The sequence below is a fragment of the Salvelinus fontinalis genome, chromosome 5 (genome assembly GCF_029448725.1).
Source record: "Salvelinus fontinalis isolate EN_2023a chromosome 5, ASM2944872v1, whole genome shotgun sequence".
NCBI lineage: Eukaryota > Metazoa > Chordata > Actinopteri > Salmoniformes > Salmonidae > Salvelinus > Salvelinus fontinalis.
In genome coordinates, this window is record NC_074669.1 from 3577840 (window position 1) to 3592206 (window position 14367).

At 41.1% G+C, this 14367-nt stretch overlaps 1 protein-coding gene across 4 annotated transcripts; it reads left to right on the forward strand.

Annotated features, from left to right (window-relative positions):
* The first annotated feature begins 406 nt into the window (after positions 1 to 406).
* Positions 407 to 11801, forward strand: LOC129854917 (sulfide:quinone oxidoreductase, mitochondrial-like). 4 transcript variants are annotated; one of them, XM_055922089.1, is made up of 10 exons: positions 407 to 757; positions 4993 to 5244; positions 5648 to 5818; positions 8255 to 8308; positions 8819 to 9019; positions 9244 to 9453; positions 9942 to 10125; positions 10405 to 10472; positions 10915 to 11093; positions 11338 to 11801. In XM_055922089.1, exons 2-10 carry the CDS (start codon positions 5014 to 5016, stop codon positions 11393 to 11395), a joined length of 1356 nt encoding a protein of 451 aa, XP_055778064.1. In that variant the 5' UTR covers positions 407 to 757; positions 4993 to 5013; the 3' UTR covers positions 11396 to 11801. The 4 variants fall into 4 exon arrangements, with proteins under 4 accessions (XP_055778064.1, XP_055778065.1, XP_055778067.1 ...); XM_055922090.1 differs by having other exon boundaries at positions 407 to 752; XM_055922092.1 differs by having other exon boundaries at positions 407 to 658.
* Positions 11802 to 14367: the final 2566 nt, after the last annotated feature.

The following is a 14367-nucleotide window of genomic DNA, read 5'->3' on the forward strand; positions in this document are numbered from 1 at the left end:
CACAAATTATGCTTAAATACATGTCATTTTGTCCTTGAAACATTTCATTTAAATACTGTAGAATTCCATTCTTCCTATAGAGGACTGCCAATATGGCCGAACGGTGGCTTCAAAGAATTTCAAACCGTCTCTCAATGACCAATACATAGCAACTGCAATCCAGTGTTTTACTTTTTTTTTTTTAATTAACAACAAATCAATACAGGAAGTACATGTGGGAACACAAGTATATAAATAATATACAATGGACAATTGGGCTAGGGGGTACAATATCACATTACACAAGGATCTTAAGGGTTTATATACTGTACATCATTGGCAGTGACCTATTGCCAGGGATTTATTTTGACAATGGTGCCATCATGTGGACATTGCGAGTAATGCACTCAGCAGCTGATTGACGTTCAACAGGTCGATGAGCTTGCGCAGTCATTTATGTTTACAACTCATGTTTCTGCACAGCTTCCGTTTGAAGAGGTTTGATCAAGCAGTCGTGCATGTCTTTATTGTGGGCGGAATGTTGTTTCAAGCGTCATGAAGTCTGGGTTTTGTGAAACGAGACCAATTTGAACCTACTGTAGTGGCTTACTACGAAAACTATACTACGCAATTGGTGACACGCTCTCGAGGTGTGTTCAAGATTGAAGGTAGATCGACAGTAAGTTTGACCAGAGCAAGGAGTCTGAGTAGCCAGTCATAGATCGCCAGCCTGCAAGGATCATATCCCGTTTTCGCAACTTTCTTCTTAATAAGTAAGGTAGGTTTCTAGCTTCGACGCAACTAATTCTGGGAGTCTGTTGTGACATTGGGCCTCGACTCAGTCCCAGCCCAATGTATTTTTAAGCAATTCAAAATATACAATATAATAGAAAAAAAAGTATACAAACATTACAAAGAACAGTCATGGAATACATACAATATATTTTAATAAACACCTTGTAAAAAGTACAAGCATTCAAAGTTTTAATAGCTTTTTATGTCATGAGAAGAAGAAAGTTTTTATTGTTTAATTTCATTCTCAAATAATATAGGTTTTCGACTCTTACATTTACGAATTTGGAATTGAGCTAAAATAACAATGATTTTTGATTAAGAAGGCTTCGCATAGCCTTTGCAATACTTTGTAGAAAAATAAATATATAACATTTTCAAGTAGAAGGGGAAAAATGTGCATGTATATAATCTAAAAAAAAATCTACATATCTTTCCACAACTTCCGGGTATAACATAAATGTAAAACAGTCCGGTTGTTCATTAAAGAAGGTACAATAAACCTCAATGTCTTTAAAAAACTTTTAAGTTCATGTTTAGTAGGGTAGCATTTTTGTATTCATTTCAATATAACGAATGTAATGTTATTAGTTAAAAAGAAACTTCTGAGAAAGAGAGTAACCAAAGAGATACATCCCTTTGTAACCAATTATTCCCAGCTAGCACAGTGGATCTGGGCTGATTCCTAGCTGGGTTACATTTATTTTGAGTTCTCTCTATGATAGGGTTAAAGTTCAGAAAACATCTAGCTTTGGTTTCTTAAGTTATTGTTATTTCCAGATAAGTGATTGTATCCTTAACTGGGATGTCAGATATTGAGGGCATTTCAATCAAATCAATCAAATTGATTTATAAAGCCCTTTTTGCATCAGCCGATGTCACAAAGTGCTGTACAGAAACTCAGCCTAAATCCCCAAACAGCAAGCAATGCAGATGTAGAAGCATGGTGGCTAGGAAAAACTCCCTAGAAAGGCCAGAACCTAGAAAGAAACTGAGAGAGGAACCAGGCTATGAGGGGTGGCCAGTCCTCTTCTGGCTGTGCCTGGTGGAGATTATGCAGATGACCTGCAGGGTCAGATAATAATAATCAGTGGGATACTGGCAACAACAGTTCACATGTATTTATGTTCAACCCAAGAATGAATGATTCACATTAAGCGCAATTGGAACCTGAAAGATCTTAACGTGCCGTAAACTCACTCCACAGTTAGCAGGAAATGTCTCAGATGGAGCTACCAAATTGGTACCTTTCGCACGTTGTCAAGGAGTGCGGTCACGTGTGTTGCACAGCGGAGGATCATTGGTTCAAACCGGGTATGGGGGGGCGGGCAAAGTTGGGGAAGATAGACTGTTAGCAGTATACAGACTGTTTCACTATTGCCACTTGTATACAGACATTTTGTAAAATGATTAAATATATCTCCAAAGCCACATTTGTTTTTAAGGGCATGAAAAATAATGTAATGTTCTACTATATCAAAGGCTTTATAAACATTCCAAAAGAGTATAAAACTCTCATCAGATACCAAATCTGAGTGATCTATGATATTTAATACCAGTCTGACACTATTCGAGATGTCTATTTCTCATAAACCCTGACTGGGACTCATCTATAATGGTTGAAGGCCGACCGCAGTACTGCAGGCATTGTCACCAGAATACAGGATCCCCCATTATAGTGAATGGGTAAATGGCGATCTTCTTGGTCAATATTCGTGTATATTAAACAAATTATTGAACACAATTATGGTACCAATAATTGGTTATGTTTCACCAGATGTATGTCCTTGAACCGATTACTTTAAAATCACGGGCGGCAGGTAGCCTAGTGGTCAGAGCGTCCACCCGGCACAGCCAGAAGAGGACTGGCCACCCCTCAGCCTGGTTCCTCTCTAGGTTTCTTCCTCGGTTCTGGCCTTTCTAGGGAGTTTTTCCTAGCCACTGTGCTTCTACACCTGCATTGCTTGCTGTTTGGGGTTTTAGGCTGGGCTTCTGTACAGCACTTTGAGACATCGGCTGATGTAAGAAGGGCTTTATAAATACATTTGATTTGATTTGACTAGTAACCAGAACGTTGCAAGATCGAATCCCAGAGCTGACAAGGTAAAAATCTGTCGTTCTGCCCCTGAACAAGACAGTTAACCCACTGTTCCTAGGGCGTCATTGAAAATAAGAATTTGTTCTTAACTGACTTGCCTATGTAACGGATGTGAAAAGGCTAGCTAGTTAGCGGGTACGCGCTACTAGCGTTTCAATCAGTTACGTCACTTGCTCTGAAACCTAGATGTAGTGTTGCCCCTTGCTCTGCAAGGGCCGCGGCTTTTGTGGAGCGATGGGTAACGACGCTTCGTGGGTGTCAGTTGTTGATGTGTGCAGAGGGTCCCTGGTTCGCGCCCATGTCGGGGCGAGGGGACGGTTTAAAAGTTAAACTGTTACACCTAGTTAAAATAAAGATAAAATTAACATACAGATGAAGTAATGAGGATCATTTAGTTGCTAATGGCAGCCTGCAGTACCTCGGTCTGCCTTCAAGAGAAACTCCACAAGGACAGCACTGAGCTAACCTGCAACATCATTTCCTAGAGTAGCTCAAACTACGCATGCAATGTTTCCAAAAAACATCCTCCATGTCGCAAGATTTCGACACACTGAAATCACACTTCCTGATCATCAAATACGCCACTGAGAATCTTCATAGGAAACAATGGGGTGACGTCATCGATGACTTCGTCCATATGTTTTACATTCTATGGGATCATCAGAGATCCTATCATTCACCATTTAACTGTTGACTAGTGTTTAGAGTGGTCCCAGCAGACTCCCAGAATAAGTTACATTGAAAGGGAAAGGGGGAATACCTAGTCAGTTGTCCAACTGAATGTATTCAACTGAAATGTGTCTTCCACATGTAACCCAAGCTAGTAGATGTCTTGGTAGAATGATGTGAATAGGCTGCTCTGCATAGACTTCAAATCACTTTGCTCAATGTTATTATTATTTTTTGACATAGGGGCTATGAAATATGCATATGTGGGTTGGCAATTTTAAAAAAGTATATATTTTTTACCTTTATTTAACTAGGAAAGTCAGTTAAGAACAAATTCTTATTTTCAATGATGGCCTACTGGGGAACAGTGGGTTAACTGTCTTGTTCAGGGGCAGAACGACAGATTTTTACCTTGGCAGCTCGGGGATTCGATCTTGCAACCTCTCGGTTACTAGTCCAACACACTAACCACTAAGCTAAACTAGCTAGGTTAAAGAAGTCCGATTGATAGAACAGTTACCCCTACACATAAGACGAATATAACCAGTAGCCTAAATAACCTAATAATTGTAAGTGCGTGTTTTATGCTTGCACACATGCACCTTCTGCGTTTTTTTCCTTTGACTATACTGCCTGTCAATAATCTGTCAGTCACTCGGCCTAGGCCCTATGGAATCACTGCCTGTCAATAATCTGTCAGTCACTAGGCCTAGGCCCTATGGAATTACTGCCTGTCAATAATCTGTCAGTCACTAGGCCCTATGGAATCACTGCCTGTCAATAATCTGTCAGTCACTAGGCCCTATGGAATCACTGCCTGTCAATAATCTGTCAGTCACTAGGCCTAGGCCCTATGGAATCACTGCCTGTCAATAATCTGTCAGTTACTAGGCCCTATGGAATCACTGCCTGTCAATAATCTGTCAGTCACTAGGCATAGGCCCTATGGAATCACTTCCTGTCAATAATCTGTCAGTCACTAGGCCTAGGCCCTATGGAATCACTGCCTGTCAATAATCTGTCAGTCACTAGGCCTAGGCCCTATGGAATCACTGCCTGTCAATAATCTGTCAGTCACTAGGCCCTATGGAATTACTGCCTGTCAATAATCTGTCAGTCACTAGGCCCTATGGAATCACTGCCTGTCAATAATCTGTCAGTCACTAGGCATAGGCCCTATGGAATCACTTCCTGTCAATAATCTGTCAGTCACTAGGCCTAGGCCCTATGGAATCGCTGCCTGTCAATAATCTGTCAGTCACTAGGCCTAGGCCCTATGGAATCACTGCCTGTCAATAATCTGTCAGTCACTAGGCATAGGCCCTATGGAATCACTTCCTGTCACTAATCTGTCAGTCACTAGGCCCTATGTAATCCCTGCCTGTCAATAATCTGTCAGTCACTAGGCCCTATGTCATCACTGTAACTGAATCCTGACTTTGAATCCATTCTAGAGATCATACAGAAAGGAATACATGGCTACAGTCAGAGTGGTGCATCGGCAGCCAGCCCTGTGGCGGCAGTGCCATAGGACTGCTGCTATAGCCCTCTGTCATCTCCACACCAGCAGCAACAGCCATGCCTCCTCCTCCAAAGAGCATTACAAGGTCCTAGTGCTGGGAGGAGGAAGTGGTGGCATCACAATGAGTGCTCGGATGAAGAGGAAGCTAGGGGCGGAAAACGTGGCCATAGTGGAACCCAGTGAGGTATTAAAGACAGTGGGTGTCTCAAATGGCCCCCTATTCCTATATAGTCCACTACTTGACCAGGGGCCCATAGTGCATTACATAAGGAATAGGAGGCCATTTTGGATGTGGAACATGTAGTCTCGTGCACAAGAGTATATATTTAAACATTAAGGCCCGAGGAGGGGGTGTGGTATATGGCCAATATACCACTGCTAAGGGATGTTCTTAGGCGGAGTGCCTGGATACAGCCCTTAGCCGTGGTATATTGGCCATATCACAAACCCCCAAGGTGCCTTAGAGCAGTAAAAATCTATGTTTTGTCATACCCCGTGGTATACGGTTTGATATACCACGGCTGTCAGCCAATCAGCATTCAGGGCTGGAACCTCCCAGTTTATAATAAGCAACATTCTTCCCGTAGATGCACTACTATCAGCCCATCTGGACATTGGTTGGCGCCGGGGCTAAAGGTGTGGCCTCTTCCGGTCGCCCCACCGCCAGTGTTGTGCCGTCTGGTGTTAAGTGGGTTAGATCCAGGGTTCAGGAGATCGACCCAGACACAAACACTGTGCGCACAGGAAATGGCATGGAGGTAGGTTGGGCTGTTTACTTTCCATATCGTTTATTTGATTTATTTCTCATTGGTTGAAGTTATAAAATGTAATTATAGGGCTTGGTCTCCATCTGAAGGCAAAGGTCAGTCAAGTGTTGTCATAATCTGTGTTGCTCATTTTTCCTGCGGATAATAGGCTGAATCTACCCCACACAGCAAAACCGATTAGTGAAGGTGCTGGAGGCAAAATGCTAAACTGGGGAAAAAAACAGAAAAAGCCATAACACTTCAACATCAGATGGCAAGATAAAAGGCTATAGAGCAGGGCTCTCCAATCCTGTTCTCAAACCCTGTTCTCGTAGGTTTACACCAGGGCTCTCCAACCCTGTTCCCAGAGAGGAACCATCCTGTAGGTTTACACCAGGGCTCTCCAACCCTGTTCCCAGAGAGGAACCATCCTGTAGGTTTACACCAGGGCTCTCCAACCCTGTTCCCAGAGAGGAACCCTCCTGTAGGTTTACACCAGGGCTCTCCAACGCTGTTCCCAGAGAGGAACCCTCCTGTAGGTTTACACCAGGGCTCTCCAACGCTGTTCCCAGAGAGGAACCCTCCTGTAGGTTTACACCAGGGCTCTCCAACCCTGTTCCCAGAGAGGAACCCTCCTGTAGGTTTACACCAGGGCTCTCCAACCCTGTTCCCAGAGAGGAACCCTCCTGTAGGTTTACACCAGGGCTCTCCAACCCTGTTCCCAGAGAGGAACCCTCCTGTAGGTTTACACCAGGGCTCTCCAACCCTGTTCCCAGAGAGGAACCCTCCTGTAGGTTTACACCAGGGCTCTCCAACCCTGTTCCTGGAGAGCTACTCTCCTGTAGGTTTACACCAGGGCTCTCCAACCCTGTTCCTGGAGAGCTACTCTCCTGTAGGTTTACACCAGGGCTCTCCAACCCTGTTCCCAGAGAGGAACCCTCCTGTAAGTTTACACCAGGGCTCTCCAACCCTGTTCCTGGAGAGCTACTCTCCTGTAGGTTTTCAATCCAACCCCAGTTGTAACTGACATGATTCAGTTTATCAACCAGCTAATTATTAGAGTCAGGTTCACTAAATTAGGAACAGGGTTGGAGAGGCCTGCAATATAGATTATCTTGATTTGCAACTGGACAAATGACAATGAAATTATTCAGCTTTACATGTCCTTTACACGGAGTACACCAAACATTAGGAACGACTTCCTAACAGTGAGTTGCACTCCATGTTCCCTCTAAACTTCGCGCTCGCCCCGGGACTGCCGCCCAGGAGAAACATTGGCCCACGTAGAGAAGCACGAGATTGAACAGACCGGTGCGGCATAACCAATCAGAGCTACAGTAGGCCTATATGCAAATAGACCGTTGGCATATGGATCGGTTACTTTGAACTGGACCGTGTTTACAGCATGAGCGTAACAGCATGAGATGCAGTGATTTTGAGATCAAAGGGAGAGCTGCATGTAGCCATGTGTGCACATTTTGTTCATTTATTTTGCTAGTTAGTGAGTTATTAGCCCAGTTGTAGATCATTTGTAGTCAGCGATAGTGGAGTGATTGCTTCCTACAAGAGCATTTCAAAACATGTACATTTCTAGACATCTTTGAAAAGCGAGTCAGGTAACAAGCTTTTTTTGTCTTAAAGGGGCAGTGTTGTATTTTGAAACAGGCTTGAGTAAGCTAAGTAGTGAATAGGCAGAGGGTAGCATAATTTGTCTGATTCTCTGTAATAATGGTATCAGAATAATAATGCATTTTACATTTTCAGTCACCTGGTCTGAAGGACAAGTGGATAAACAGGTTAATGTCAAGCCCTGCATGTTTTTTTCAAAAGTCTCATGGAATGTAGGTCTACATTGAACACCACACATTGTCTGCTACTGTAGGCTGAATGATAGAACAGCTATTTCCATGTTAAAATGTTATGGGATGCATTTTCTCCATTGTTTTTGATGGTAAGCCACTCTGGTAGGTCTAGATTATGATCAAATAGCCACAGTAGCCTACTTGACCACGGTTAAAACTGTAACTTAAAGTGGTTACAGCCTCAGTGTTCACAGTAAACGCGTTCTGGAAGTTGCACAGAATTTTAACAACGTTTGCGCTCAGCAGACCTGAAATGTGCTCAGTGCTGAAACAAATGAGAGGAAACATTTGTTTTTTCTTCCCTATTCACCCGCTAAATGTCACACATACACAATCCATGTCTCAATTGTCTCAAGGCTTAAAAATCCTTCTTTAACCGGTCTCCTTCCCTTCATCTACACTGATTGAAGTGGATTTAACAAGTGACATCAATAAGGGATCATAGCTTTCACCTGGTCAGTCTATATCATGGAAAGATCAAAGTTATTAATTGGTTTGTATACTCGGTGTATGTTTGTTAATAACAAGGCCTACAATAATTTTACCTTACAACTGACTGGAACTTGTATTGTCTTCCCTGTAACAGATCTCCTACCAATATCTGATAGTGGCTTTAGGTTTACAGCTACACTATGAGAAGGTAATACGCACCATATTGTTTATTTTATGCCTTTCACCACTCCCTCAATATTGTTTTAAAGGTCCAATGCAGACATGTTTTTTTCAATATCAAATCATTTCTGTGGAACAATGAAATAACTTACTGTGAATTGTTATCAATTAAAATGGTCAAAAAATAAACAAAAATAGCTTCTTAGCAGACTGTCTGAGTGGGGAGGTTTGGAACTCTCTTATTGGTCTATTAACGAATGTATTGTCTGGTGATGTCACCAGGCAGGCCAAAACTCCATTCTACCAAAACAGGCAGAAATTTCAGGTGGCCTTCTCAAACAGCGCTTACACTAAAAGGGCATTATCATATTTTTTCACAATTTCACAGTATTATTCCAACCTTAGTGTGGAAATATGTTTAAAATACAGGTAAATCACGTTTTTTACTGCAATGGGCCTTTTAACATAAATCCTTTTATAGTATGAGTCAGTCACTGCCAATGATCATCTATTTTTGTCTCTCACAATCACTCTCTAGATCAAGGGCCTGCCTGAGATTGAAGATTGGGTCAAATTTAAGATTGGTTCAAACTATTCCGTACAAACTGTGGAGAAGACTTGGAGTGCACTGCAGAACTTTAAGGAGGGAAATGCTGTATTCTCTTTCCCCAACACTCCGGTGAAGTGTGCAGGAGCCCCACAGAAGATCATGTACCTGACCGATGCTTATCTCAGAAAGGTATTGTGATATAAAATGCATCAGATAAACTGTTACAAAAATGTGGATTCAGAATACCTTTTTATATCTGGGTTGACTTGTGTTCATTAGTGCACACCGTAGCAAAACGTTTTGAAATGGTAAAAGTGTATTTCTTACTGGTACCTAATGAACACAACCCAGCTCTCATCTGTGTCATACCCTTCCTCAATATTATAACAGGTTTATTCTGATCCCTCTCGAAGACAGGAAAAAGGGCTAAGGCCAACGTTGTGTACAACACATCACTGCCAGTGCTGTTTGGGGTCAAGAAATATGCAGATGCATTGTGGGAGATTGTGAAGAGTCGCGACATCGAGGTGAATCTCAGACAAAATCTCATCGAGGTCCGGGCCGACAAGCAGGAAGCTGTGTTTGAAAACCTCGACAATCCCGGAGAAACCAAAGTGTTTGAGGTAATTTGCTAATGGAAAACACAGAATGTAGCCGAAGGGTTTGTTCATAGATTTCTAACATATTATTTAAGTTGACATAGAAAACTGATGCTAAGTAACATAGTATGCAGATGTAGTCACAGTTATTGTAGCATTCAATATCTCAGTGGCCTTGTGGTTGGTGTTTCTCCCCTAAGATAAGAAGATTGGGAGTTTGTTCCCCAAAGACTCTAAAAAATGATACCTGGTACATCAAGCTGACTCACACTACAGAAACAGGAGATAGACTAGCATCCTGTCCAGGGGGTGTGCTGGTACATCAAGCTGCCTCACTACATAATTAGGAGATAGGGCAGGAGCCTATGGGTCATTCTGGCTCAGACAAGGCTTACTTGTCTAAAGCTTAACTTACTATCTGAGAATTTGCTGGGCAACAACAAGACAGTAATAGTTTGATTTTGTTTGTGCTAATTTTCAGTCAGGGAATCAAGCTTTTCTTTCTTTTTCAGTATGAGATGCTTCATGTCACTCCTCCGATGGGACCCAACCCGGTGGTTAAAGGATCCTTATTGGCTGATGAGGCTGGCTGGCTGGACGTCAACAAAGAGACCCTTCAACATAACAAGTATCCCAACGTGTTTGGGATCGGAGACTGCACTAACCTGCCGACATCCAAAACAGCTGCTGCCGTGGGTAAGTCGTTTTTTTGTTTTTTCCTGTTTTGCCACTTGTAAAAAATGATAATACCACAACTAAACACCAGGGGAAACAGCTCTTGCAAAACTTTTGCTCTAGTATGGATGACCACACACCATAGCAGTCATCTTTACTCTACAACGTTGAAAATAGTAAAAATAAAGAAAAACCTTGAATGAGTAGGTGCGAGGTTGAAAACTTGTACCTACATGTACTACAATTGTTGTTGAGCATGGGGAAGAGCATCAGTAAGAATATGGTGCATTTTCTTTCCAGCTGCCCAGTCTAGTATTCTGGACAGAACAATTTCAAAAGTGTTGAAGAATGAAAAGCCGGATAGTAAGGTAAGTTACCTTACATAACACTAATTACACTTAACCTCGTATTAAAAATTACAGATCGTTGCGGATTAGTATTTTTAGAATCTTCAAGATAACACAGGGTATGTCCCAAATGACACACTATATAGTGCACTACTTATGACCAGGGCCCTGGTCAAAAGTAGTGCACTGTGAATGGAATAGGGTTCCTTTTGGGACGTATCCATATTATTATAAACTGGGTTGTTCGAGCCCTGAATGCTGATTGGCTGACAGCTGTGGTATATCAGACCATAAACCACAGGTATGACAAAACATTTATTTTTACTGCTCTAATTACGTTGGTAACCAGTTTATAATAGCTATAAGCCACCTCGAGGGGTTTGTGGTATATGGCCAATATACCACGGCTAAGGGCTGTATCCAGGCACTCCGCTTTGAACAGCCCTTACTTACTTGTTTACAGTATGATGGCTACACATCCTGCCCTTTGGTGACGAACTACAACACCGTCATTCTGGCTGAGTTTGACTATAGTGGGCAGCCATTGGAGACATTCCCTATTGACCAAAGCAAGGAGAGATGGACCATGTACCACATGAAAGCTGACGTGATGCCTCATCTGTACTGGCATGGACTTCTCAAGTAAGTAGCTGTCAAAGATAATTACTGGGTCGTGTTCGTAAGGCACCAAGGGGGGGGCACAAAAAGGAATGGATTTACTTGATTTGACCGATAAGAAATGCTCAGTTTCATTTTCCATCCCTAAATGTTTTCTGTTGTGTGCCCTAATAAACCCAACCTTTTATGTAGACTAAACAGGGAATACATGTTTTATAGAGCTTTTTGTTGCTAATATTTGTCCAAACATCTGATATTTTTCCCATAGGGGGTTTTGGGGTGGACCAGGACCATACAGGAAAATCATGCACCTTGGGATGAAATAGAAGCTTATACAACCAATTCAGCTGTTTCAGACTGATACAATGTAATCAACTTTTTCTCTCATTTCTTTGATTCCCAGATAGGGTTGCAAAATTTCTGTGACTTTCCCAAAATTCCAAGGATTTCTAGAAAACTTGGTAATTTTGGGAAAGTTACTAGAACATTGCAACACTATTCCCAGACCACTATTTGAATAACCATAATTTCATAATACAATTAAACAAGGTATTGAAAATCCAATTAGATTTTTTTTATTTTTTTTCATAAAACCTAATAATACTGTCAGTGCTTAATTTGAGCCAGATCACCTATTTTCCCGGATCTGGTACCTCTTGCGGAATGATTTATTAATTGTATCACTGTTCGCACTATAAACATTCTAATAAAAGCTATCAGAGTCAAATCAAATTGCCTACTTGTTATTTCTCCCAACCCCCAGAAAAACCATCAGCTAAAAGCGTGAGGATCCTGTGTAATCATCCTATCCTCCCACACTGATTCCAGACCTGCTTTCTTATTTGTACTTAAAGGTTATGGGTATGGTCGGTGGGGGTAAGTAACTGATCTTGATACAGGTATTGGTAGTGGTGGTCAGCTAGGGAAGAGGTCCCGACTGTACTTAGTCACGTACGTAGACGCTAGTCGTCTCCCTACTGAATTTGAAACGTGGGAAAGACTAATTAAAAAAAAAAAATGGATAAGAAGAAGCAATGATGATGTTATTCAAGTTAAAAAATCCAGAAAAATTGTGAATCAAACCCGAAACGAGCCAGAGAACTGTCAGTGCCAGAAGAGGGGGGAACTGACCCTGATGGCAATGCCTTAGCTAGCAGCGCTGCTAATCCTGCCACCTCCACTAGCAAGTAGGCCTTCGAATCTCATCACAGACAACTTTAGCATTTTAGCTACTTTTCAACTACTTAGCATGTTAACTAACCCTTCCTCTAACCTTAAACCTAACGCCTAAATGTAACCCTAACCCCTAGCTTACGTTAGCCACCTAGCTAAAATTTGTAACATATTGTACGTTTTGCAAATTCGTATCATATAATACGAATTATAAATCGTAACATACCATACGAAATGGGTGATGGACATTCACAAATTAATACATACCATACGAAATGTAACATATCATACTAAAAGGACCAGCTCAGATTTACGTACAGAATAATACAAAATGCTCTGAGACCAGGTTGATCCACTGAAGGGACACTCAGTTCAAGAAGAAGCAAAGATATAACCCCTGGCTTGTCATGTGAAATTAAAAGCTGGGCTGTAAAACATCAAAAATTTAGTGAGCTTGGGTCTAGAAACGACTGGATGGATTAAACTAGCAAAAGATTGGGTGGAATGTACAGCAATGTCTTCTGCCTCCGATGTAAAAAAAAAAAACAAAGCCCTCAAAGTTTTTTTTAACATGCCCAAAGCAAGGAGCATTTAGTGGAAGCAAGCATTGTAGACGAGGCTAAAGAGGACACACAGGTTATCGTTAACATTCAAAATTTAAAAAAATAAATAAAATAGGCACTACTGACAGATTCTTCTGAACAGCCTTACAAGGAGGCTAAACATCACAGATACAGGCCCGCTCATGGCTTTGAGCAAGACATTTACTGACATGGAAAGTCATTGTGAGAGGTTTTGAAAACTAAGGTAGGAACATATTTTCCTTAATCTGAATATGAGCTTCATGTTATAGGCAGGGGGCCTATATATTCTCATGTGCTCTGCTGGAACCAACATAAAATAAGAAATCTTAAATTATATTCTGATATTGTGATGTGTGTTCTACTGTTAGTCTTAAATTATATGAAATACGGTTATTGTAAACTGAGTAAGTGTGCATATGGCAGGAGATCTGCAGTGACTTAAAAAAAAAAATACTGTATATTGGTCTTGGAAAATTAGGCTGAAAGAAATTTGGACTTGTGTAAACACCACAGCTATATTCAAGTATGTGGGCATATAGTCTATGCCCCCTCTCGCGCTGAGTGTTCCGAGTGCTTAATTTAACTAATTAAGCACTGCATACTGTACACATCGAACATAATGCAGGGTTTTTCACATATAGGCTATATTTTATTTATTTATTTAACTAAGCAAGTCAGTTAAGATCAAATAATTTTTTTACAATGACTGCCTACCAAAAGGCAAAAGGCCACCCCCGGGGACGGGGGCTGGGATTTAAAAATAAATATAGGACAAAACACACATCACGACAAGAGAGACAACACTACATAAAGAGAGACCTAAGACAACAACACAGCATGGTAGCAACACAACATAGTAGCAGCACATAAACATATCTATATATTTTTAATTTATTTTTTATTTCACCTTTATTTAACCAGGTAGGCTAGTTGAGAACAAGTTCACATTTGCAACTGCGACCTGGCCAAGATAATAGATAATGGCTTGTATATAATTAAATGTCTTATAAATGGGAGTAACAGGGATTCTCACAACTCATGAGGATTATTAGGAGAGAATTGACCAGCTTTATACTAAAATATGAATTTCCAAAACAAACATTAGATATATACACCTAATGTAACAATCCTCACCTCAATATGATTGTCCTGCTTTCATTTCTATAGGAAATTATAAATATAAAAGTTGAGTAATTTTAATAAATAACATATGTATTATGTTGTTCTATTTTGCTGATAAGCTACACTGAAGGGCTACTCCTAAACCGATCCCTTTTATGTTTGACAAATTCTATAGTATGACATCCTCCTCTGCTTACAATGACGATACCATACAAGGCATCCACACATACCGCTACTCACTATGCTTAGTAGGCTTTGGAAGTATATGAGATCAGACTTTGCTTTCCAAACCTATTTTTGAAAATAAATTTGTGTACCAGTAATGCTGAAGTGCGCCTGCGCAGGTCATATGTGTGGCGCAGCGGCGAGTGGCACAGCGGTCAAAGGCACTGCATCTCAGTGGTAGAGGAGTCACTACA

Coding starts and splice junctions, on each gene's coding strand:
- LOC129854917 (XM_055922089.1), top strand. CDS start 5,014: ATGGCTACAGTCAGAGTGGTGCATCGGCAGCCAGCCCTGTGGCGGCAG. Junction 9,020..9,243: donor CCGATGCTTATCTCAGAAAG/GTATTGTGATAT, acceptor TCCCTCTCGAAG/ACAGGAAAAAGGGCTAAGGC. Junction 10,473..10,914: donor ATGAAAAGCCGGATAGTAAG/GTAAGTTACCTT, acceptor ACTTGTTTACAG/TATGATGGCTACACATCCTG.